The 24,414-nt window shown below is 37.2% G+C and overlaps 1 protein-coding gene across 1 annotated transcript in view; it reads left to right on the top strand.

Moving 5' to 3' along the window:
- rsrc1 (arginine/serine-rich coiled-coil 1) overlaps positions 1 to 23,617 on the top strand; it is a 474,039-nt gene extending 450,422 nt beyond the window's left edge. The window contains exons 8-10 of the mRNA XM_039756272.1: positions 7,440 to 7,546; positions 21,879 to 22,007; positions 23,378 to 23,617. Coding sequence (XP_039612206.1) covers positions 7,440 to 7,546; positions 21,879 to 22,007; positions 23,378 to 23,470 — 329 coding nt within the window. The 3' untranslated portion in view covers positions 23,471 to 23,617. The remainder of the gene's footprint in view (positions 1 to 7,439; positions 7,547 to 21,878; positions 22,008 to 23,377) is intronic.
- Positions 23,618 to 24,414: the final 797 nt, after the last annotated feature.

Below are 24,414 nucleotides of genomic sequence, written 5' to 3' on the forward strand. Positions count from 1 at the left end.
TCTTATTAATAAACAGCATTCCATTCAGAAACCCCACAAATAAACCATTCAGCTCCGCCTGGGCTTGTTAATTGAACCCTGTTTAAATGAGCAGCTTGTTGCACCTGTGTTTACACCAATTTAATTTTCCAGCACAATTATGCTGGCTCAAGAATAGAAACATTTTCAGGCCATGGCCAGCTCTGAACAAGTTCAAGGGTCAAGCTCTTAAATTAGTTCACTGCCTTTGTGTAGTTTTATTTACAGCCAGAAAGTGTTTGTGTGCTGTGAGGGCATGCTGTCTGAAATCAAATAAATAAATAACCACCGATCCTCAATTAATTGTACATAAATTACATTTCTGTTCTGTTCTGTAAACTTGCCTATAACTAAAACTAAAAATAATTGTAACATATTACTCCCTGTGCATGCACACAAGTATGTATATTGTATGTGTGTGTGCATGCTGTGCATGTATATCAGATTTTGTGTGTTTGTGCAGGTATATCTTTTCTGCATGCAAATATATTTACTTTGTATGCAAGTGAATGTTTTGAATATTTTTTGCACATGGTGGTCTATGGGTCTGAGCTTATTATTAAGTGGTAGTATTAACAGTACTGTTTCTTTGGGTGCATATGTTGTTTATTAATATTGTCTAAAGAATAATTATTTGAAAAGCATTACATTTTTCTTTCACATACACATTTCATTTATTTATTTTTTATTAATATTATTATTATAGGATATATTTATATTAGTAGATTTTGGAATTGTTCACTATTTAACAAATAAGTATCTTTTACCAGAATACTACATTTACCACCGAACATTACTTATAACAGAGCACATAATGTTTTGAAAACTGTTTAATCCAAATATATTTGATTCAATAAATAAAATGAAATCTAAAATGTTTATATATAAGAAATGGTATTGTTTTAGCTATTGTATACATGTTTTCCACATTGGGAATTCATTAATACGTGAATCTTAAGCCGTTTTAAAAAGTGATTTGCTCAATCATTTCTTCCATAATAATTGTGGATTATATTGAATGAACTTTTACCATTGCTGTAAAATCAACTTTTGTGTATTTATTTTAAATAATATTAAAGCAGGATTTTCATTCTTTAAATTAGTGTAGATTTATTTATTAAATGATTACTTATCATTTTATTTTGTTTTCAAAGTCATGTTTAGTAATGATGTACTGTAAATGTATAGACACAGTCTGTGTGCTATGGTTATTCTACTAAGAAAACTATGGCAAATATTAATTGTTGTGTTTTAAATTGTATTATGTATCTTGATCCATATATACTGTGGATATAAAGCAATGCATAAGCAAATTGTCCATAATCTTGTAAAGCTCTATATGAAAATATTTTCTTAGTGAATGTTGCCCTCTTCTGTTTGCTTTTAGGATTTTCCATGGTTGGCAACATTACTTCTCTAAATAACAGTATACATATTGTATATTTTTTGCCAATTTGCTTAAATATTTTTAAGTTTAAAATGAAGTTCAACCCATAAAAAGTAGTAAATTAAAATAAAGAATTAAAAGCCTTTGTTTCTTTTTTAATTTTGCTTATTTTTTTTCCTCCCATCATTTTATCCCAGGTAAACCATATTATACTTCAAAATAAATGGGTCTTGCCTCACAGTCATTTAAGTGCAGTGTGGACAGGAGTGATTTAAATAACACAGTGACAATTTATTTAGCCAGTAAATTAATTTCCAAGATAATGTGTCAATATTAAATATCAACTTTGACCTTTTTACCTAAAACGTTGCAAGGAGCATTTGCTGGAGTTAGTATTGATTTTTCTCCGTCTGTAGCTATCTGGGTCTCTCAAAGTCCATTACTTTTGATTTTACTATGAAATACATATCCTTTCTACTGACATCTGACAAACAGCATATGGAAGTCATTTTATCTACCAATAATGTGTTTGTCAAAAAGTATGAGACGTTAATGGATTTTTTTCTTCCTTACCAGTGCGCTTTTTGCTATAGAGTTATCATTGACATATCTCAATAGATTTTTTAAGATATATTTTTCCAGTAATTTCATGATATTTGTTATTATCTTGGCTTATGTGTATTATTAATAGATGACTGATTAAGGAAAATAATTGACTGAATATGCTTTTGGTTGTAGCAATGCAATCTGAATACTGGGTGTAAAAAAAGAAAATTAAGAAAAAAAAGTAATAGTACGCTGCATTTAGAAACATGTATAAATGCTTCTACTGCATATTGTATATGTAAGAATAAGGAAACTAAATAACCATTGCAGTTTAGTAAGGTCAAGTGTATTCATAATGACTGTGTATTTTGCATATATGATTGTCCTTCATTTTCAAATTATGCTGCCAAAAGTTACATACATTTAGCTAATCTGTTTCCAGTACAGGATCATCAGAAGCCAGAGCAGAGACCAACAGCAAAAGGTTCAAGGCAGGAACCAGCCCTGGATAGAATGCCAGCCAAGTGTAGGGCACGCGCTCATTCACCGGAGGAAAATTGTTCATTTCAGTTCTGTTTATAGTGCAGACAGAGCACTGTGACAAGTTCTTGGGTGAAATGCAAGTATATATTTTACAAATAACTCAATGCTAAATTAGTACACATTAAGGCACAGATTTGTTTAAACACACAAAAAAACAAAGAAATTGATTAATATAAGTGAAAACAAGCAATATCCAGCCATTAATTAATTGTCAAGAAAATATTGATTTAGTTATATACAAAATAGTAATTTCTGTAAGTAATTCTTTTTCCGTTTCAGTGGTTTAGGAGAAAAAAAATTATTTTTTTTAAATATAATATTCACATCTTTCAAAATAAAGCTGTCATACATATTAATTTGCTCATAAGAATGTTCAAAAATGTACTCCGACTATTGCCTACTGGCACTTAACATATCAAATTAATTGTACTCATTAGCAGCAAATTAAACATTTAAATCCTCACTGTGGAGCTCAGTTTCTGCTGGTATAAAAGGACTTATTTTTATATTAGGTTTATTTAAATATTACTTCCATAGTAACAGAGAACAAAATACTCACCATCAGGTAAAAGCAGTATAATTATAGATGCCTGATAAAATTTAACTTACAAAAAAACTTATAAAATGGAAAATACATACATGGTAACTGTTGTTCAGTGAACGTATTCTACATTAACCTTTCAGACCCATTTTTAATGTTCTGGGGTCATCCTTTACACTACAATGAGGAACAGATGTGTTTCTCTGCTTGAATATCTAATGTATTTATTTTTAGCTGCTCTTACACTGTACTGAGTGTTGGTCTCAACCAAGAGTTTCCTTTCCTTTCCTTTTTTTGTTTAAACATCTCAAGTTCTCACTGGGGAATACGTAAATAGTTTCTTTTGTCTGTAATATGTTTTCTTTCCCTTTACAAGTACATTTCACACATCCAAAATATTATTTTTCTACTGGCAATGTATGGATCTTGCCAAACAATCTTTTTATACATATACATTATATGAAGTGTGGGAGTATGTGTATGTAGTATGTAACATAAGAAAGGAGAAGTGATATGCCAACATGGATTACATGCTATACCCATCTATGGGTTGCTCCACAATTTCTTTTAAAGTGAAAGATAAATGATGCTGTGAAGATGTGAACAAACTCAAAGTCTTTTAATAATTACTTATAATAACAGCTATCAGCTTCAAGAAAAAGGGAATTTCTGGAATTTTAGCCCATAAAATACATGCCTTTCTAGATTCTAATTTATGAATCTTGCACTGCGTTTTTGTTGTCCGTGGAGATTACTTGGCTTTAATGTCCAAATTCTTTTTTCGAATCTATGGGTACAGGAATCTTTGTTCAATTTTTCTGTTTCTTTTTTCCCCTCCCTGGCATGTTTCAAATGTTAAAATTATGTTTCAATATTAAACAAATGATACCGTATTCATTTATGTTTGTTTTTTCAAGTAACAGAGAACAAGATTTTAAAATTATGGTACAATAGCACAAGTTACATACCTGTGTGGCTTATTTTTTATTCTTGATCATATTTACTTTCATTGCAAACTAGAACAAATCCATTGTAAAACCTTGTTGTGTATGTATGCATTATATATTGAACCTGTGATTGAGATGAATGAAAAATTCTGCAGGCTGCATGTACAGTGCTGCTAGAAAGAGGTGCTCATTTTTCTTTTTTAAAATATTACAATAAACATTACCAATAAAGGGCACAAACAGTAACATAATTATATATTTTCAGTATTTATTTAACAAAAGTTGTTAATGGTTAAAAAAATAAAAAAACTGATTTCATGTGTGCAATAACATGTGAACTGCCTAGGTCCGTAGATAGTGGCACCTCCAATAGCAGCCATAATGTCGAGTAAACATCTCCTATAGCCACTAATTCATATTAGACTTCATAACTACCTCACACTTCTCTGCCAGTTCAGTGAGGTTCTGCCATATCAACTCGTTTGGATTAGGACAAGACTTAGGCCAATCCAAAAAGAAATCTTTCTTCTCCTGAGCCATTCTTTGGTAGATTTGTTTGAATGTTGGGTGATCATCATGTTGGATTCTGGTTTAACAGCAGAGTGTCAGTGTCTTCTCTTGACTGTCATTTTGATTGTATTCTTGTTGAATCATGCATAATTAACAGATATGCAGCAGTAGCGGTCTACAGTGCTCTAAATATTATGATTTATTATTTTTCTTGTGATTTTAGGCAATATTTTGGAAGGAAATTCACTTCCAAGTTGGGTAACCTTCATGTTCATAATTTCTAAATTATTTTCCTCACAGTGGACTGATAGAGCTCAAGTCTTTTTAAGGTGATACTATTAGTCTTCCCAAGACTGGTGGGATCTCACTACCCTCTTCCTGATGCCCTGTGATATTTCTTTTTATCTTGGCATGGTGTGTTTACATTCACATGTGTGGGTAACACGCCATCCAAGTTCTTTCTTTAGGTATCTCCTTTGATTAGTTAATTTGGCTTCCAGTGACTTACCCACCTAAATCTACTTACCTTGATGGTTTAAAGGAATACTTCACTCAAAATAACTTTTTTTATGTTATTTAACATATAGTGGTAGTGCAGCCGAATAAAATGTTTAATCTCATTTTTTCTTGCATAATTTAGGGAAAGAAGTTTATGGCATAATAGAAGGCAATACCATCCAGTGCTGTACAGTTCTGATTAAATAACGGCTTTGAACTAAAAATGCATTGCACAAGGGGTTGGCATATTTACAAGCTGCACAGTAAATTCCTGTATAAGGCACTTGCTACTTGCACTGAGACATTTAATGTGCCCTTTTCGCAATAAATTATTTACAAAAGTTTCATGTACTCCTCAGATCATAGAGCAGACATTAAACAAAATGTACCAATTTTCTTTGTCACTTCTGATAAAATGTCCATGTTGATAAAATTTCTGTGATGCTGGGGGGGACCAAGTTTTGTTGGTTAGGTTGGAGTGGAGGCAGTTCAAGCAGAGCACGAAGTTATTGTCATTTAGGCTTTTGTTTTAAAAATCTATATGAGGTATTGAACCACCTCTCCCCCCCAGTCCCAAACCCCATAGCACTCAGACGTGTAGTAAGTAAATGCACAAACGATTCTGGTGTTGCTCAAGATTATTGCTACGGTAGTAATATTATAAATCAACAATCATATGTTTGTTTTTTTATTTTTAGACTGCTAGTTTTCATCATGGCTTGAGACTCTTTGCAGTACTAAACCACCAGTGCCTTGCTGCTTTTTGTTAAGTACATTCTGCAAATCACATGCGTGTTTTGTATTTTAGTATTATTGTAAGGCTCATTGTATAAATGCATCTGCTAAATAATAATATAGTAATGAACTTTTGTTCGTTAGATTATAATATTTAATACACTTGATTGTTCCATTTGAGACACACTAAACTCAAAGTGCTGCAATACATAGAAAGAAAAAACGGACAGTGACATTACATATTACAGTCCCTAGTAATGCTGAATGTGAAGGACTGGGTTAAATAAGAACATTGTCTAATGTGAGCTATTCTGCTAGGGTTTCTTCTGTGCAGAATTTCTCCTACCCCCATTGTGTATGACAGAAGGAAAGATTCATAGTGTGAAGTGTAAGCTTTTCTGATTTGCTTTCGATTACCTTAGCTTGAGTCTGTAGAGCTGCTGAGTTTCATCTCTACGTGAAGAAAAATCAGTCTTCAAGCCCCATGTTCTCTATATTCTAGATTTGGCAGTTAAAGTGCCAAGTGCCAGCCAGTAGCTTCCAACAGGCAGCTTGTGTTTGTAAAGGAAATGTCTGTCCTTTTATCCCTAAAGAGGAGGATGTCAGTTTCACTGATGAAAGTATTACCTACCAATCCAACCAGAAAAACAAAAAGACTGTTATTGGAACTGATGTGTGATTACAGGATAACAAACTGAAAATGTATAATCGGCCCAGGGTTGGCATTTTACACATTGTAGTTTCATGGATCTATCAAAAATAGGTCACCAGCCAAAAAAAACACAATCCCACCATCAGTGGTCGTGTGGTCAGAAATAAGTTATTGATCAAATGGGCCAGTGAAGAACTGAACATGAGCTACAGTCTGCCAGGTGACTGCCAAATTCAGCAATGGTGTTGAAACATGCATATCAGAATACACTTGTCATATTTTGTTATAGATGTGGTGCAGTGTTTAACAACATAGACAAATTATACTCCTCACAGCAAAATACAAGAAGCTGTGATTACAGTGGAGTAAAGATCATGAATCATGTGCAATGGAGGACGTGGGAAGCAAGAAAACACTTCCTGTTCTAAGGAATCTTCCCTGTTGATTCAGGACAATTGTATAATCAGGATATGCCATAAACAAGTCCCTAAATCTGCCAGGTATCAATGGGTGCAAGGTAGCGATGTTAGAATAATAGTGTGGGGTATATTATGGCCCATATTGAGTAATTTCATTGCAACAGTACATCTAAATATTGTTGCCAATCGGACGTTTCATTGTAATGATAACTGGTAACTCGTTCCATGTACCTGATGAGTTCATTAGTGCTATTTCCAGATATCAATCCAGTCAAGTATCTGTAGGATAAGATGGGAATGAATTACCGGAGGCTAAACTATCCTACACCATGGAGTTGACTATGTCTGGTCATAGCCAGTCCTTGCTTTGAGAACTTCAGACTGTTCTGAGGTCAAATGTGAGATCATCTTGCTGTATGTAGCTGCCACTCAGATTTTTTTACTAATTTTGTTTATTATACAAAACAATTGTTTGGTAAATAATGGTAATATTACCTGAAGATGATTCATACAAGATGATAATGTAAATAAATGTATTATTTATTCTCTTGTTCTGTGTACGATGTATATTGTCAGGCTAAAATTATGGTGAATGTATAAGTCATTTAAATTAAAATTATTTTTTCTTTGTCTTCTTCTTTAGAGCAAACAACTCTGGCAGATCAGGTTAAACGAGTGAAAGAAATTGAAGACATAGAAAGTGACTCATTTGTTTCTCAAACATTTAAGTCCAGCAGAGAAACTAAAAAGGTATTTATTTTTTAAGTATTGGTATGGTTTTCTGATCTCTTTACACTCAGTGGCCTCTTTATTAGGTGCACCTGTTAAATAATTTAAATGGCCTACACTTTTAAACAGCTGATATTTTATCAAAATGTTAAAATGGCTGGGCGGCACAGTGGGTAGCGCTGCTGCCTCGCATTTAGGAGACCCGGGTTTGCTTCCTAGGTCCTCCCTTTGTGGAGTTTGCATGTTCTCCCCGTGTCTGCGTGGGTTTCCTCCGGGTGCTCCGGTTTCCTCCCACAGTACAAAGGCGTGTAGGTTAGGTGCATTGGCGATTCTAAATTGTCCCTAGTGTGTGTGGGGTTTGTTTCCGTGCTTTGCGCCCTGTGTTGGCTGGGATTGGCTCCAGCAGATCCCCGTGACCCTGTAGTTAGGATATAGCAGGTTGGATAATGGATGGATGGATGTTAAAATGGACAAGGTCCATGATCTATGTGACTTTTTGACAATCGTATGATTGCTGATGCCAAACATGGTTATTCCAGCCATTCCAAAATAGCTGCCCTCTTGAAATTTTCACATGCTACAAGCTATAGAGTTTACAGGTAATGTTGAGATAAATAATAAAACATCCAGTGAGTAGCACTTTGGTGGTTGAAAGGTCAGAGGAAAATTGTGAGACCCGTTCAAGTTAACATGAGATCACAAGTACTCGCTAAAATCTCTTAGTAGCAATGGCATGAAAAATAGTATGAATGCACTGTGTGTCAGACCTTAAAGTTCACAAGCTACAGCTGCAAAAGACCACTTGGATTCCCACTCCTGTCAGCTAGGAACAGGGAGATGAACCTACCATGGGAATGTGGTCACCAAAACACAATTTAAAAATCACTTTGGTCTAACAAATCTCAATTTCTGCTATGGCACACAGGTGATGGATACAAAATTAGTATAAAACATCATGATTCCTTGGATCCATCCTGCCTTGTGTCAGGAGTACAGTCTGTTGGGTGGTAGTAAAATGACTATGACTTAACTTTACTCCAATGCACTGCAAAGTCTCAAGATCACAGTTTAATAGAGCACCTTTTGATAACATGTTTATGTAGAAAAAGTGTACAGGAACTACTTTCAAGTCAGAATGGACCAAAGTACCTAAGGAGGAAAGGGGGGGTTCTACCTGGTACTGGATAGGTGTACCCAATTAAACAACCAGAGTGTATAGAACAGTGATGGCGAACCTATGACACGCTTGTCAAAGATGACATGCCACAACATTTTGGGTTTCATGCCAGTGTTCACCAAAACTCCAACTTATCAAAGAAACTGAACAAGAATGAGACCCTGCATCAGCCAGAGCTTAAAATGGATTCTCACCATCCATATCAGCACATCATGTTTCATCATGACAGTCACACAGTTCATTTGACTTATAACTGCTACATCAGAAACTTGTTTTCATGGTACAAGTGCGAGATCTGCAACTACAGTCTCCAAAATGAGTGGACTATCAGTGTTTGTGTGAAATCAGCTTTTACATTCATTGCTCGTTTGAAGTGCATTGAATTATTTTGTGCCAGGAGCCAGTTCAACAACTAGGGAAACTCTGAACCACACAATGAAAAAATTATGGGATAACCCTTCTCTCGTACGTATCCCACACATACTACGTTTGTGATATTTTCAGGTACATACGGGATATAAACGACATAAGGGTTATCCCATAATTTTTTTCATTGTGCAGTTGAGAGCTTCCGTAAACAACACTGCCGCAAAGGTAAGGAAGTTATTAACCTTAAAGACTATTTCGGTATACTGTCTCGATAAGAGTCTGCAAAGTCAACTGCTGATATTGTTTTCTCTCCGTGCTTACACTTCTGCAAAGAGCAAGTAGTCTTTATTTCTAAGCATGTACTGTTTTACATTTCTCTCGACTGTCCCTGTTAATCCCTCCGAAAACGTATTTACCACGTTATACTTTTGCAACACCTTATTCTCAGTTGTAAACATTAAAATGGACAAAAGAAACTGACTGATAGATTAAGTTAGTGCTGCATGCTTGGGCGTGAAGTGCACAAAGTACCTACCATCAATTTTAGACTTGCCTATTAAAATACAGCAACAAAAAAGTCATTAATTGAAGTTAACTCAAAAGCAATGTACAGTGGAACCGAAGCAATTTCCCCCATAGGATTGTATGTAAATACAATTAATCCGTTCCAGACCGTACGAACTATATGTAAATAAATATGTAAATATGTAAAGATTAAGCACACATATAGTTAATTACACCATAGAATGCACAGTGTAATAGTAAACTAATGTAAAAACATTGAATAACACTGACACAACACCCACGCTCCCTGCTCAGCTACACGAGCAGGCTCGCTCTCTCTCTCTCTCTCTCTCTCTCTCTCTCTCTCTCTCTCTCTCTCTCTCTCTGTAGCACACCCCCACCCCCCTGTCAGCAGCACGCGCTCGCTCTCTCTCTGTCAGCAGCACGTGCTCGCTCACTCACGCTCTCTCTCTCTCTCTCTGAACAGAGGGGAACAGTTGAACAAATCTGAACTTTAATTTAAAAACCAGCCACAAGCAACCAAAAAAGTAACAGTGCAGGAGATCACGCTATTAGCCTTACAGCCCGATCACTGTAAACACTTTTTTTAAAATGAATTTTAAGCACAGCGGGAAAAAAAGGAACATTTGACAAAAAGAAAAAAGTAACATTGCAACAAATCACGCTATGAACAACTCCATGTAAACACTTTTTTTTAATGAGTTTTAAGCACAGGGAAAAAAAACGAACATTTGGGAAAAAAGAGAAAAGTAACATTGCAACAAATCAAGCTACGAACTGAAAAATTAACTTTTGAAAAATCCATAATACAAAAACTACTGTATAAACCACCAAGAAAACTAACCTTGCTTGAGTCGAGTTCTGGCATGAAGTGAGGAGGAACTGTGTGGAGAGGAGGTTACAGTTTTGAGGGAGAGTCCTGTTCCGCGATGGAGGGATGTTTTCCTTTAGGCGTTTTCTCTGTTGTGATTTCTTGGGTTTCTGGTGTTTTTAGCTGTTTAGCTGGTGGGTCAGACTTAGTGAAATAGCCGTCTAATGTGACTTGCCTTTTCCTACGCATTAAAATTTTTCGGAAATGCGAGACGACATTGTCATTCATCATGTTTATCACTCTATTCGTAACCGCTTTGTCAGAGTGGTTCTTTTCGAAAAAATCCTGGCACTCGTTCCATTTTTCCATGATGGCTTTTATCGCATCACTTTTTATAACCATCCTTTCCTCTTCTTCTCCGGAGGAATGCTCCTCGGTGAGCAACCTAAGCTGCTCCTGCTGGAGTGCAGCGAGTTCCTCCGTCGTCAGCTCCTCCTTGTGATCCAGCTCCTCGATGTCCTCCTTGTCTCTTGCCCATGGACACAATCTCATCCACAACAGGAGGCTCAAAGCTTTCTAAAACCTGTTCAGGAATGCATTCAGGCCAAAGTTTCTTCCAGGCTGAGATCAATGTGCGGTGTGTGACGTCTTCCCAGGCTTTATCAATGAGGCCGATGCAATGAATGATATTAAAATGGTTCTTGCAGAACTCTTTCAGGGTCAAAGACTTCTCCTCGGTCACATCGAAACACCTGGTGAATAGTCCTTTGGTGTACAGTTTCTTGAAATTTGAAATAACCTGCTGGTCCATGGGCTGCAGAAGAGGAGTCGTGTTGAGGGGGAGGAACACGACCTTAATAAATTCATACTCCATATCGTCAACCAAATTTGGAGGGTATGCCGGTGCATTGTCCATCAGAAGAAGGCATTTTTTTAGGCAGGTTATTCTCTTTGAGATATTGCTTCATGACGGTAGCGAAAGCTTCGTGCAGCCATTCCAAAAACAAGGTCCTTGTGACCCACCCCTTCGTGTTTGCCCTCCACATCACAGGCAGTCTGGCTTTGTTTACATTGTGCTGTTTGAAAGCACGAGGGTTCTCAAATTGGTAAACGAGTAGTGGCTTGATTTATACGTCGCCACTAGTGTTAGCACACAGCAAAACGGTTAACCTGTCCTTCATTGGTTTATGGCCAGGCATAGCCTTCTCTTCTTGGGTAATGTAGGTCCTCTTTGGCATCCTCTTCCAGAACAATCTGGTCTCGTCACAGTTGAAGACTTGTTGCGGGATGTAGCCTTCGTCCTCCACTAATTTTGTGAAAATTTTCACGAATTCTTTCGCAGCTTCAACGTCGGAACTAGCAGCCTCTCCATGCCTTACCACACTATGAATGCCACTTCTTTTGCAAAACTTTTCAAACCATCCTCTACTGGCTTTAAATTCCTCACTTCCGGCACTCGTAGTTTTTCAGCAAATCGCTATGAAACTTTCCCTATGAACGCTGTCCCCTGCAAGTTGCTTCTCATTCAGCCACACTAGCAACAATTTTTCCATCTCTTACAGCACTTGAGGCCTCTGCCTGGTTAACGCTGTAACGCCTTTTGCAACATCAGATGCTTTAGTAGATTCTTTCTGCTTTAGAATAGTCGAAATCGTAGATTTTGACTTATTGTACTCGGCGGCAAGATCAGTAACACTAACGCCACGCACAAACTCTTCAATAATTTCTTTCTTCACTTCGATTTCAGTTTTCTTCAAAAATTTCTTCTCACCACTCTTCACTTGCTTAGAAGCCATGGTTAACTGCAAAAGCACACAAAATATAGAGCGCAAAGATATCACAGGTAAAGCACGTACGTCTGACTGAGAACAATGAACAAGGAGCGGCTCAACACGAGCTTAAATACAGTAATCGGCACGTGCAGGAAGGCAGGCACGCAAGTGCAGGAAGGAAGGCAGGCACGCACGCACGCAGGCACAGGAAGGCAGGCACGCACGCGCAGACAGGCAGGCACGTCTGACCGTGAACAATGCAACACGTGCGGAAATCATCGGCGCGCACAAACCGAAAGGGAAACTGGCTTGTTCGTATACCGAGTGTGTGGTCGTGAACCGAGGCAAAAGTTTGGCGAACTTTTTGGTCGTGAACTGAGTTGTACATGTACCGAGACGTTCGTGAACCGAGGTTCCACTGTATTCTATATGTTTTTCAGTTCAATTCAAAATTACTATTAAAGGTTGGGTTATATTTTAGTGCACTTTTTTAAACCCAATTTTTAGTGTGCATATAATTTTCTCTATTGTAAGTCACTGATTTTTCTTTTACTGTTATAATACAAAGCACCACACGTGATTGGGGTGTATTTTTTTAATAAATGAATGTGTAAAGAATTGTTTCTCTTTTGTTTAGCAGGACAACATGCTAGCTAAATCAAGATAGGCATTTTCAGAATTTTTGACATGCTGAGCCTGAAAGGTTCGCCATCACTGGTATAGAACATCACGTGATAGGTGGACTTTATGTAAGTGCCACTTAGTTGTTCTCCTGTAACTGCAAAAATAAAATTGTCCAACAGAATTAACATCCTTGTTAATCCTATTTCTATCCTTGGTACTTGATTTTTGGACAAGAGTTACTGTAGATGGAAGCATAAGAGGGGTACCTGTTTTGTTTTTCACAATGCTGAAAATCCCAGCTCTAATTTCATCCAAATCCTTTGTGCTTATTCAGTAGCAGAAAAATAAAAGCTAAAATCCCACCTATTGTATATAGTGATGTTTTTGCAATCTGCTTTTTAATTAGTGTGTTGACAGAGTGTAGCCACCTCAGCTTCCCAGGCTGAGAAAAATGTCTATTATTCTAAAATCCTGTTAGCCCTTTTCTAGTTCAGTAGTATACCATACACTTCCACATTTTGGAAGACAGGGAGAAGTACCTAATGCACAGAGTTTAAGTTACATATTTATTTTGTGTTGTCTAAGAGCAAAGTATCTAGACTGTTTTAATTAATTTCTCTTTAATTAATTTCTTTGGTACAAATTCCTTTCATAGGGCCTATTCAGCAGAAATAGACTCTCTGCTGCAAAGCCAAACCATCGTAATGGGAAAAATGTTCCAATCACTTGTATTGCAGGTGTGTAATAATAGCAGCAACATTATCCTCTGTATATTCATTCTTGGATTTCATGAAATGAGAACATACAGTTATGTCTATACAGCCCAGATCACAGCACCCCCTAAAGGAATTTAGTTGATCAGAAACAGCACTGGAGTTGTACACAAAAATGTTGTATGTTTATGTGCAGTAGACTTTTACTGAATATGTGTATGTGTATTCATACAGTATATATTGTGTGTGTATGTATATTTATTTATATCTACACCCTGTCAAATAAAGGTGGAGTGGTGGCTCTGAGACTAGGGATCTGCAATGGCAATTGGAAGGTTACCGGTTCAAATCCCATAAATGCCAAAAGGGACTCTGCTCTGTTGGGCCCGTGAGTAAGAACCTTAACCTGCAATTGTTGAGCACTTTGAGTAGTGAGAAAAGCGCTATATAAATGCAAAGAACTATTATTAATTAATTATTATTAAATAAGCAAACCTACTACCATGGTGCAACGTCTGAAGCTCTGTCCCAGGCACTGACGTCCAAGGTTTGATCCCCGCAAGGGGAAGCAAAAAGTGCGTACACCTGATGAGCCCCAAATAGGGCAAAACACTCCTTGTATTCCTTGTATTATTTGGCAGGCACTATATATATATATATATATATATATATATATATATATATATATATATATATATATATATATATATACTGTGTGTGTATATATAGATATAGATATACAGTATAAAATCCAACGTCTGTATGTCTGTCCGCTTTTCACAAGAATACATTTAGATCTGTTTTTTTTCTATAATTTGCTTGAACATTCCAGTTGATTTTGCATCTTCTCTCATTGTATCATAGTTTGCTTGCAGTACCTATTTATTTGCGTGAATCCGAGAGAAACGCAGTGGGCCAAGGGGAGGGGGCGGGGCCCTCCTCATTCACTCACCAGCCTCAGGGCGTTCCTCATCTCCACTATGCGAACGAGAGAGCTACTTAACGGATTTAGATCTGGTTGATTTTGCGACTTCTCTCATCGCACTAAGAATTATACTTTGCTTTCAGGAGTGATACAGTATATTCACGCTAATCCGAGACAGAGGCTGTGGACTGAGGGAAGGGTGAAGTGTAACATCAGGATAAGGGAGCTGTGCAGAGCCCTCCTCTCTGTCCAGTTTCACTAATACACAGGCGGACACACGAGTATCTATATATAGTGAAAGCTAGTGGCTTTCATGAACACACAAAACAGTTGGGGGTTCAAATCAAAGGGTTTTTTATTGCAAAACTACCTTGCACATACAGTTACATACGCTGTCTTTTCTTCTTCCTATCCTCTTCACACTGCTACTCCTCTGTGGCGAGTGTTGCTTGTCTCTGTTCCCGGCTCCAACTTCCCAAGACAAGGGTCTGATTGGGTAATGATACCCATCGATGCTGCCACCTAACGTATGGGGGGAGACAATGGGCTGAAAAAATTGCTTTTCCCTGTCCTTCTGTAATATTGGTGTTCTAGTCAGGTAAGGGTCCCAAACCAATTCCGCCTGAGATGCCAGTCCCAGAGTGTTGTCCCTCACTATACAGTCAAGATATTACTACTGCTGCAAATACAGTTAGGTCCATAAATATTTGGACAGAGACAACTTTTTTCTAATTTTGGTTCTGTACATTACCAAAATGAATTTTAAATGAAACAACTCAGATGCAGTTGAAGTGCAGACTTTCAGCTTTAATTCAGTGGTTGAACAAAAAGATTGTCCAAATATTTATGGACCTAACTGTTCCTATTACTGCTTGAAATGACTGATATTTTTTTTTGTGACAGCAAAGCTTCATTTTCAGCTGCCAACACTCCGGTGTCCCAATAATAAACTTTCCCATCTCATTATCATTTAGTCATGTTTAAATGTTAATTTGTCTTTATGTGTTTGCACAGCTGAAACCTGTTATTGTTTTTAATGAAGTAAGTACAATAAATTGTCTTTCCTTCGTTTGCAAGGTACTAGCATTCCTAACTGGATTCCAAAATGGTCAGAATGAAGTAGTTTGTCAAGAAAAACATGTCAGTTTATTGAGTCTTTGTTGAAGAGTTTCACAGAGGTAATACAGACAGTGGTGTAGTCCATATTGTAAACCTATAGTATAATGGGTTGTCATAGTCTGAAGCACCCTGATGTGTGACAGTGGTCACCTCTGGTTTTTGAACAAGTTGATAGGACAACAGTATATTAAGGAGATCATGTTGCTGGACTGGTACACTTTAACTACAAGACCATGCCCTCCTGTAAGTCACTTTCATAGCAGAACATGTATGTGGACATCAAGAACATTAGCTATATACAGTACACCCCCAAAATTCACAGGGATTATGTTCCTAGAGGACCCGAAAATTTTGGATGTGGTTAAAAAAATGCCTATTTTTATAGTTTAAACCCTAAATATGCCCCCAAAACACTTTAATTTCAAACTCAGCTTAATACATTACCTAAAAAAAGAATGTAAAGGTAAACCTGTATACTCTAATGCTATGTCTCCCACAGTGCTAAAATGTAAAATACCGATGTTACCGCTATATGTACTGTAGTTCATGCAAGCGCGTTTTTATTGCCAGAAGCCTTAGAAGGTGCAGGGCGTTTCGACGGCATCTTGGGGCTTTAACCCTTAACCTGCCACATGCTTGGGGGTTAATGCATCCCTGGACACCAAATACTTTTTTGCTGCACTTTAAGTAAACGTCACAATTCACAAAGAAAAAGTGAAATTTTAATAGAGCACATTTTTTTCCATGCAAAGATCATCACAATTACTGCAACACTGATTATTTTACACACTGCTAATGAACTGTAAAAACTATTTTAAAAAACTACTGGAACAATATGTACAAAGTGGAACTGACGCCATGGATGAAATTAGATTGTAGAGACAGGAACTTTATTGAAACACTTCAAACAAACAAACATTCTCTTTCAGAAGTAAAACGAGCTCAGTATGCATTTAGTTATCGAATAAAGAATAAACAAACATCATAGGGGAGCACAACCCCAAACAGGAGCAGAGAATGTCTGGGGGAGGAGAGAAACAAAGCAATCAGCCATAAAGGACAGGTGCTGTTCATTCTTTTAAGTCCGCTCCTGCGTGCTCACAAATGGCACTGGGAAACGACTATAGCTGGTTGTGGCGGTTTAAGGGTTAAGAGGAACAATACGGAAAACATAAGAACACTCAGCTGGAGATGCATCACAGTCAATCAGCAGCAAGGAGAAATGAATAACGCTGTAGCGGTCTGGTGCCACTAAGATTCACATCATCGAGAAGACAGCGATTTATTTATTTTTATGGTGGAGATTCCAGGGACACACCCAGCCTTGACCCGACCCGCACGCACTCAAAAACAGAGACAAAAACAAAGCAATCTGGTAATCAAACAGCAAATGAAGAATGTAATGAAAACAAATGAAATAAATGAAAACAACAATACCACCCCTGTTCCCCTTACAGTGATTACACATTAAATAAAAAAAGCACCAACAAAACACACACAGTAAATCATGAAAAACGGCAACAGATGAAATGTAGTGATGAAAATAGATAATCCAGAGATCCGCACGTTGAATGGGAATGTAAAGATAGTCCTACCGGTAGTTCCTGAAATGGTGAAGACGGGTTCAGGAGCGCTTCTTTCTTTGCAGGATGGCTATGAATCCACTTACAGTCGTCATGTACACAGGCAGACAATGCAGATGCCAAACACAAAACGATCCAGGACAAAACGAATAAGTATAGGTAACCCAACAGAAGGCAGGCAGAGAGACAGGAACTTGAAACACAAATTACAACATTTTTTTTTTTACTTTTGGTCACCGGCCCCCTTTGTAAAAGCCGTGCTGACATCTTTTGACCCCAATAGCCCCAGCACCCTCAGCAGAAGACCAATCAGAGCAACTGCAGGGACTGATGGAAGTCACAGTTTCAAATTCTGTTAGCTACTTTCACCATTCCAAGCCGCGTTTCCTCTACAGTTGCGTCCTGTTCTCTCTACAGTACAGTATTGCCTCGAAAAAAGGCATAAAAATTACGGAGGATATTTGCGGTTTCTGCTAATAATTATTAGATAGGTTCTAAGGAAAAATCCACGAATGACTGAGGCCGCGAATTCTGAACCGTGACTTCACGGGGGTCTACTGTAGTCCTCTATACAGTCTCTTTTGGTGACTTCTGAACTGGTGGAGTAGGCACAGAGGTCTAGGGTAAAGATGCTAGGGAACACTTTTCAAAACTAGATATTTTAGTGACCACCACATGCAGCCCTCCTCAACCAATAAATCATTTGCTGACTGTGGTCTTCTTATGTAAATGTCAGCTGTTTTGGATGGTAGTTTTTCTGCCCTTTCTCTGTCTCAAGGAGAGGGAAGGAGTTTGTGCGTGTGTGTATTACATGTAGATAATAGTTGACATGTTGACTTTCTGTCTTTCATTCAGGTACATGCTGCCCTAGCCTTTCTGCAACTCAAATATCTGTATTTGCAAATGGATACTACTTTAAATGCGGATGTTTCAATTGTTATAGACATGTAAAATTCATTGTGTCAAAATCTGTGTCTGTCTGTGATATTTTTAAAAGACTTATTTTGTGCAAGCATGATGATCCTGTTGAACTCTGCGTTTTCATTGTTGCATCTACTCTTTATTAATGCGGAGGATTGTAAACTGCCCCTGGTATTGCTAACAGTTTGACCATTATTCTTTTATGGTCTTAAATGATGCCGTTCACTTATGGTTTGCTGTATTTATAGATAATTGAAGTGATTGCTGTTTTATATTTGTACAGTTAAAATCAGTATCACAGGTGCAAACCTTGTAAAATGTAATTTTTATTGAAAGTATGTTTAGTTAAGTAATAAAGGTTAACTTCTGATAAAATATTTTTGATAATGTTACTTTGTCTGATAATTGTATTCTAAATGCTTACATCACCCTCTAGTGGTTGTACTGTGAAGCTAAAGTTGTTTGCTTAATTTATTTAAAACACAGATTTGGAATGCATATTAAAAAAATCATTAGATAAATAACTTTTTAAAACTTTTTACTTTGTAATAATTATGATACTACATGGTTTATTATAAAATCATGTCTATTTACTTTATACTGTTTCAGAATGATTAAAGGTGACACCTGTGGTTGGCTGTATAATAGTTAATTCGTTAACAGTGTTCAGAATTTCTGAATCTGTTGATGTTAATGACTTTCTGTCTGTTGTATGCAGCATAGAACATCTTGCTTAGGTACTTTTAAACCAATCCATCTTTTAATACTAATGAGGTTAAAAAAACAACATGCTAACATTGCAAAGCAATATTGTTAATTCATAGTTTGTTTCATATATTGTTAATTCATATTTTCTGTCTGCTTGTCAGAGTTAAGGTAGAGGTAATAATGGGCAAACCATGACACTTACAAATTAACAATTTCCATACTCCTATACACTTATAGGTCTGTTCAAAATTGTTGCATTTAATAAGCAATACATAGAAACAGATGAAATCAAGAGAGACAAACATGAGCAAGGTCGCGACACCTCAGCAGAGTAGGGATGTGCCGTCTCTTGTTGTAAGTTGCATGCTTTTTCCACAATATGCACACATTCTAACCTTTTACAGGAATGGCATTGTTTCTTTTTTTAATTGTCTGGTATTGCCAAACAGTAAAACAAAAACAGTTAAAAGCTAACTAGCCAAAAAATTAAGCAAATATGAGAACACAATACAAAAATTTAAGAAAGGTCACATGGTTTAATAGTCCAAGGCCGTACGTAGCCTTTCTTTTTCTCTTTTTAATTTTTTTTTATGTCTAAAATGACTAATTTGACAAAAAAAGCAAGGTTCTCTAAAATTGCATGGTTTAAAAGCACTATCTTTGCAAAATTAACAAGTCATTTTTCATTAGTACTGAATTGCCAAGCATAGACACATGAGAGTGGTGTGTTTCTGCACTTTGCTTCCAGAAATAAGCCACGAAGGCAGTAATTTTCAATATCTTAAAGAATAATAGACTTTGCGATATTGTCACCTCCAAATGATACAGTGATGGTTTAGATTTGCTGGATTTAATACATTGTAGAAGCAGTAATATGTACTTTATGCCCACCCATTAAATCAATTAAATTGCAAACAGCAGCAGCCTGAGAACCCCATATTCATATCCACCCAAAAATATCCTAATATACATGGCTAAAAGCAATTTATGTGTCTACAAAACATATAGTCACAAAATTTACAAACACCCATAATCCATGAAATATCTGTGCATGGACAGTTCTTTGCACCTCTGGAATGTGAAGTTCATTTCATGGTTTGAGTCTAGACTCAAGCATGAACAGCATAGGCTTTCCAAGGGAAGCGTGAGTATTGGGATCTCTCTATAATAACAGCATACTCTTTCATCTTCCTTTTTGTAAGTGTTGGCATCACATTCCAGTGTCAATGTCCTGAGATACTTTTTCTTGTTTCTTTGCACCATTAGCGAGATGTGCTAACCAAGATATTTGCTCCAGACTCAGAAGTGATCTAGTTTGAATAACTGTCAAAAGTGTTTCTTTCATTTCCTAACAAAAAACCCTGCTAGTGCTGAAAATAGCCTGAATAATGTCCTTTCTAACTTTTCAGAAGTCCTGTAATTGTCTGCCTGAACCTTTATGAAAGCAATTTATGTTATTTGTCATTTATTTGCAAAACTCATCCCACACCCAGGTCTGTGTTTTGGGCACTATGACAGCAGTTGTCTTCTTGGTCAGTCTGTCCCGATCTGCTAAAGTTTCAATAAATGTCTCCATTTTAACTTGGCAACTTAAAATGGAGACATTCGAAGATCAAGTTCCAATTTATTATCATGTGTACCAAATACAGTGGAGTTGTTACATGCACATTGCCACACTCCACTGCCATTATCAGCACTTATTACTAGTAAACACTGAATTCTTCCTTTCCCGATAGCACTTTACATAATGACAATCAACATTTATTACACAATTCATTTGCAAAATGATTACCCTCTAGTCTGCCAAGAGGCTGTCACGAGAAGCATTGTAATGCCTCACAGCCACCTCCAGTCCCGAGATACTGAATAGGGTCTTTTTAGACTCCTATGATCTGGCTTGAGATTTGGGAAAGCCTCTCTGGATTTGAAAAGGAGTTCATCTCTTCTGAGTGTCCCTAGGCCAGTTCACCATCATTTGGTTTCTATGGGTTCAACACCACTCTGTATTCAAGTATGTAGAATGTGCAGTCCAATCCCAAATCAGATGACACAGATATGAAGTAAATCATAGATCAAGATGCTCGTATTCATTTATACTGCTTGTTGTGAACATAAAGTGACTAGGATGGGCATATATTAAAAGCTTACCACTCCAATTTAGGCTAGACAGAACAATCTTTTTAATTGTATCCCCTTTATTTTGCCTTTATTCTCTATGAGGGTCCTCATTGGACTACTGGTGTATGAGTTCTTTCAAGCACTGCAACTACCATCTTTAAAAAGTATTAGGAATAGTTGTTCAATGCATAATAATAATACAGTAATTATATTTATGTAGTGCTCTTTTCACTACTCATAGACCTAGGGAAACCACTTCATCCACCACAAATGTGTAGCACCCACCTGAATGATGTGACAGCAGCCATTTTTGCACCAGTATTCTCACCACACATTAGCTATTACATGGTAAAGGGGTAAGAGAGCCAATTAGAAACAGGGAATTATTAGGGGGGCAGAATGTACAAGACTATCAGGATCAATTATGCCAGGACATTGGGATAAACCCTACTCTTTTCAAAAGATACCCAGGGATCTTTTGTGACCATATAAAGTCGGGACGTTGTTTTTTACATCTCATCAGAAGAATGGTGCCATATTTACAGCACAATGTCCTCATTACTGCACTGAAGCATTGGGTTTCACACACAGATCATAGGGTAAGCCCCTCCTGCTGGCCTCACCAACACCTGTTCCAGCAGTTACCCTAGCTTTTATTAGATGGTCTCCCATCACGTCCTGGCCAGCCCCAAACATGCTTGGCTTCAAGTGGATTACCTGTTCTGAAGCACATAAATACAAATGAGAACTATCTGCAACACAAAGCCACAGAAAACTAAGTACTGTACATAGCCTGTTGCATTGCTGTACCACCTGATCAAGAAATCCTATAATAAACTGAAATGCAGTGCACAGAGGTGAGTGTGGCCACCCCTAACCTGTAAAACAATGCTCTACGTTCCAAGAGCAGATTTCCATTGCCAATGTCTACTCTATCTCGATATGTTCCACAACGCCCAACATACCTAACTTCACCCTTTCTGTTTAGAGTGCAGAATCCACAGAAGTCAAACAGGATCTGAAGAGTCTAGATTTGTCTGTTCTTCTACAAAAACAAGATTTGACAATTCCTACAATGATTCAGTACCAGGAAGATGATGATCTAGCTCATCCAAGTGTAAGTAGACTTTTTGATGTTTTTCTTAAAATGTTTCAGATAGATTAGAAGACCTTCTCACGTCAATTTTAGACAGACAGATAGATAGATACTTTATTAATCCCAAGGGGAAATTCACATATCCATCTATCTATCTGATTTACATTTCCATTTGCACCTGATCAAAAACAAACTTTCATATTGTCAGTGCATGACCCTCTTTATAAATCTGTATATTCATTCACATGTTTAAACCTAATTAACTCAGTTCAGGGTTAAAAAGATCAGAGCCCCTCAGCAACACTGGGTACCAGGCAAAAGCCAGTCCAGGAGTGCCTTTCCATCGCATAGCACACTCACTTGTACCAGGCCAGTCTTGAGTTAATCTGACACACATTCTCTGGATGTGTGTCCAGAGAAAAACCCATGTTGGCACAAGGAGACCTTGCTTAGACATTGCCCCGGCCTCGAAATCAGTGCTAGAACAGTGAGCCAACAGTTCCTACCACCACTCCTTCTCTTCTTTTTATACTTTACAAACAAATGTGTGTGTTTTTTTTAATCTATCATCTTTGCAAGTATGCCCTCTTATTCAGCACAAGATCAGAGCAAAGCCATAGTTGTAAACTGCACATTTTCTGGTTTTCTCACTTGCTGAACAACATCTTCTAGTACTTAAAATATACCAATAATAATAAACTGGTTGTAATGTTAGTGTTAAAAACAGCGAAACAAGATTAATGTTGTTTTTTTTGTCCAGGCATTTTGTGTGTCTTTGTAATCTTCTTTTCCAAGATCACCTAACAAAGACTGATTAGAATATGAGGTGATTCCACACCCTGAACAGAGCAGATCTATGCCTGGGTGTGCCTGTATATGGCTTATTTAATAGCGGCTGTACCTGTGTAAAGCAGGGGAATGTTTGCAACCCACTCTGGACAGACTATTGTAAGTCTTGCATGCAGTCTGAAGCATCTTGGAACAAGATCCTCCACTCCACTGAGTAGACACAGGGTGACTTTGAAAACCGACTGAGCCAGGATCCTTGCTGTTGGCCAATGGCCTTCCCTCAGCTGATTAATCTTAGAAGAACAGTCTTCATCAGTTAATCCACCTATTCACTGTCCCTCGTTACAGGCTTAACTGACATTTCATTCCCACAGGTGTTGTAGGACCTTGCCATTCTGTTAAGGGTCGTGGCCTCCAAGTTAGCAGTATGCTTGATCTAAAATCCCACTGTACTGACTATATTGCAGTGTCTTAATGTGTTCCTGTTGATACAGGAAACTGTTGATACTATTGTTCATTTAAACATACAGTAAGTCTCAAGAAAATGGTCTGATAAGTATTCAGAAAAGAAATGCTAACTTTTATTAACTCATTTGTTGCAGCTGTTTATTGATAAAGACGAAGCTGAAGCAAGGTGGATAAAGAGGTTAACTACCCTCCGTCAGGAAAGGCTGATGGGAAGTCCTGTATTTTGAATAGCAGCTTATCTATATGTAAAATGTGGATTGGCTTTTTAAAGTGAGCCTGAAGAGCTGGCTGTCTGAATCACAGAGGTATTTTTAGTTCAACTGTGAAACTTCAAATGTGGTATTTTTTGTAAATAAAAAGTAACATTGAAAGTGTGGCTTGTCATTGTTTTCTTTTATTTTCCCTGTGTAATTTTGGACTATGTCACCTTTAGGCCCATCACGCTGGCGGCATGCAATAAGTATGCAGGTTTAATGCAATGTTTTATTTTCTATTATGCCACTATAACCAGAGCTGCACTACTGCTATATAAATGGTGAGGAAGGAAAAGAAAAAAAACCTGGTGTATAATAATGTGGAAGGTTCGCTTCTTTCATTTGAAGAATGCAGTATGAGCTGTCAGTTTGTACCCTCCTGACATCTTTGTCCTGAATCTTCTTGGATTTCCTGTTCAGTTTCACAATTAAATACTGCATCCTGTTTGAAAAGCCTTAGTTCAGGTCAGTCCACCTAATCCACAGAAAACCCATGCAGTCTTTATGTGTAAATTTACCCCTATAACTATTAGCCATCTTATTTTTTAGAACCATTGTGAGGCCATTCACCTTTGCATTTTTGTTTAGTATTTTAAAATATGGGTGCGCAATGTTTCTTAATAATTTCTATAATTTGCTGAGTGAAGAAATCAACACACTATTCTATTAGTGGTCACAAATTCTTTTCATGTGTTACCTGTAAATGTCCTACCCAATGTGTGTAGGTGTATACAGTGCATGGTATTCCATACAGTACTTGTCAGTTTCATTTCTTTGCTGCATTTCAGCTCAGCCACACTGTGATGTCTCTAGATCTGACTAAAATTACCTGTTTTTAACAAGTTCTAGTTTAATTAACATATTTCACTCTTATGAATCTAAAGTGGCAACATGGTGTCACAGCTGGTAGCATGGCT

The sequence above is a fragment of the Polypterus senegalus genome, chromosome 1 (genome assembly GCF_016835505.1).
Source record: "Polypterus senegalus isolate Bchr_013 chromosome 1, ASM1683550v1, whole genome shotgun sequence".
Classification (NCBI taxonomy): domain Eukaryota; kingdom Metazoa; phylum Chordata; class Cladistia; order Polypteriformes; family Polypteridae; genus Polypterus; species Polypterus senegalus.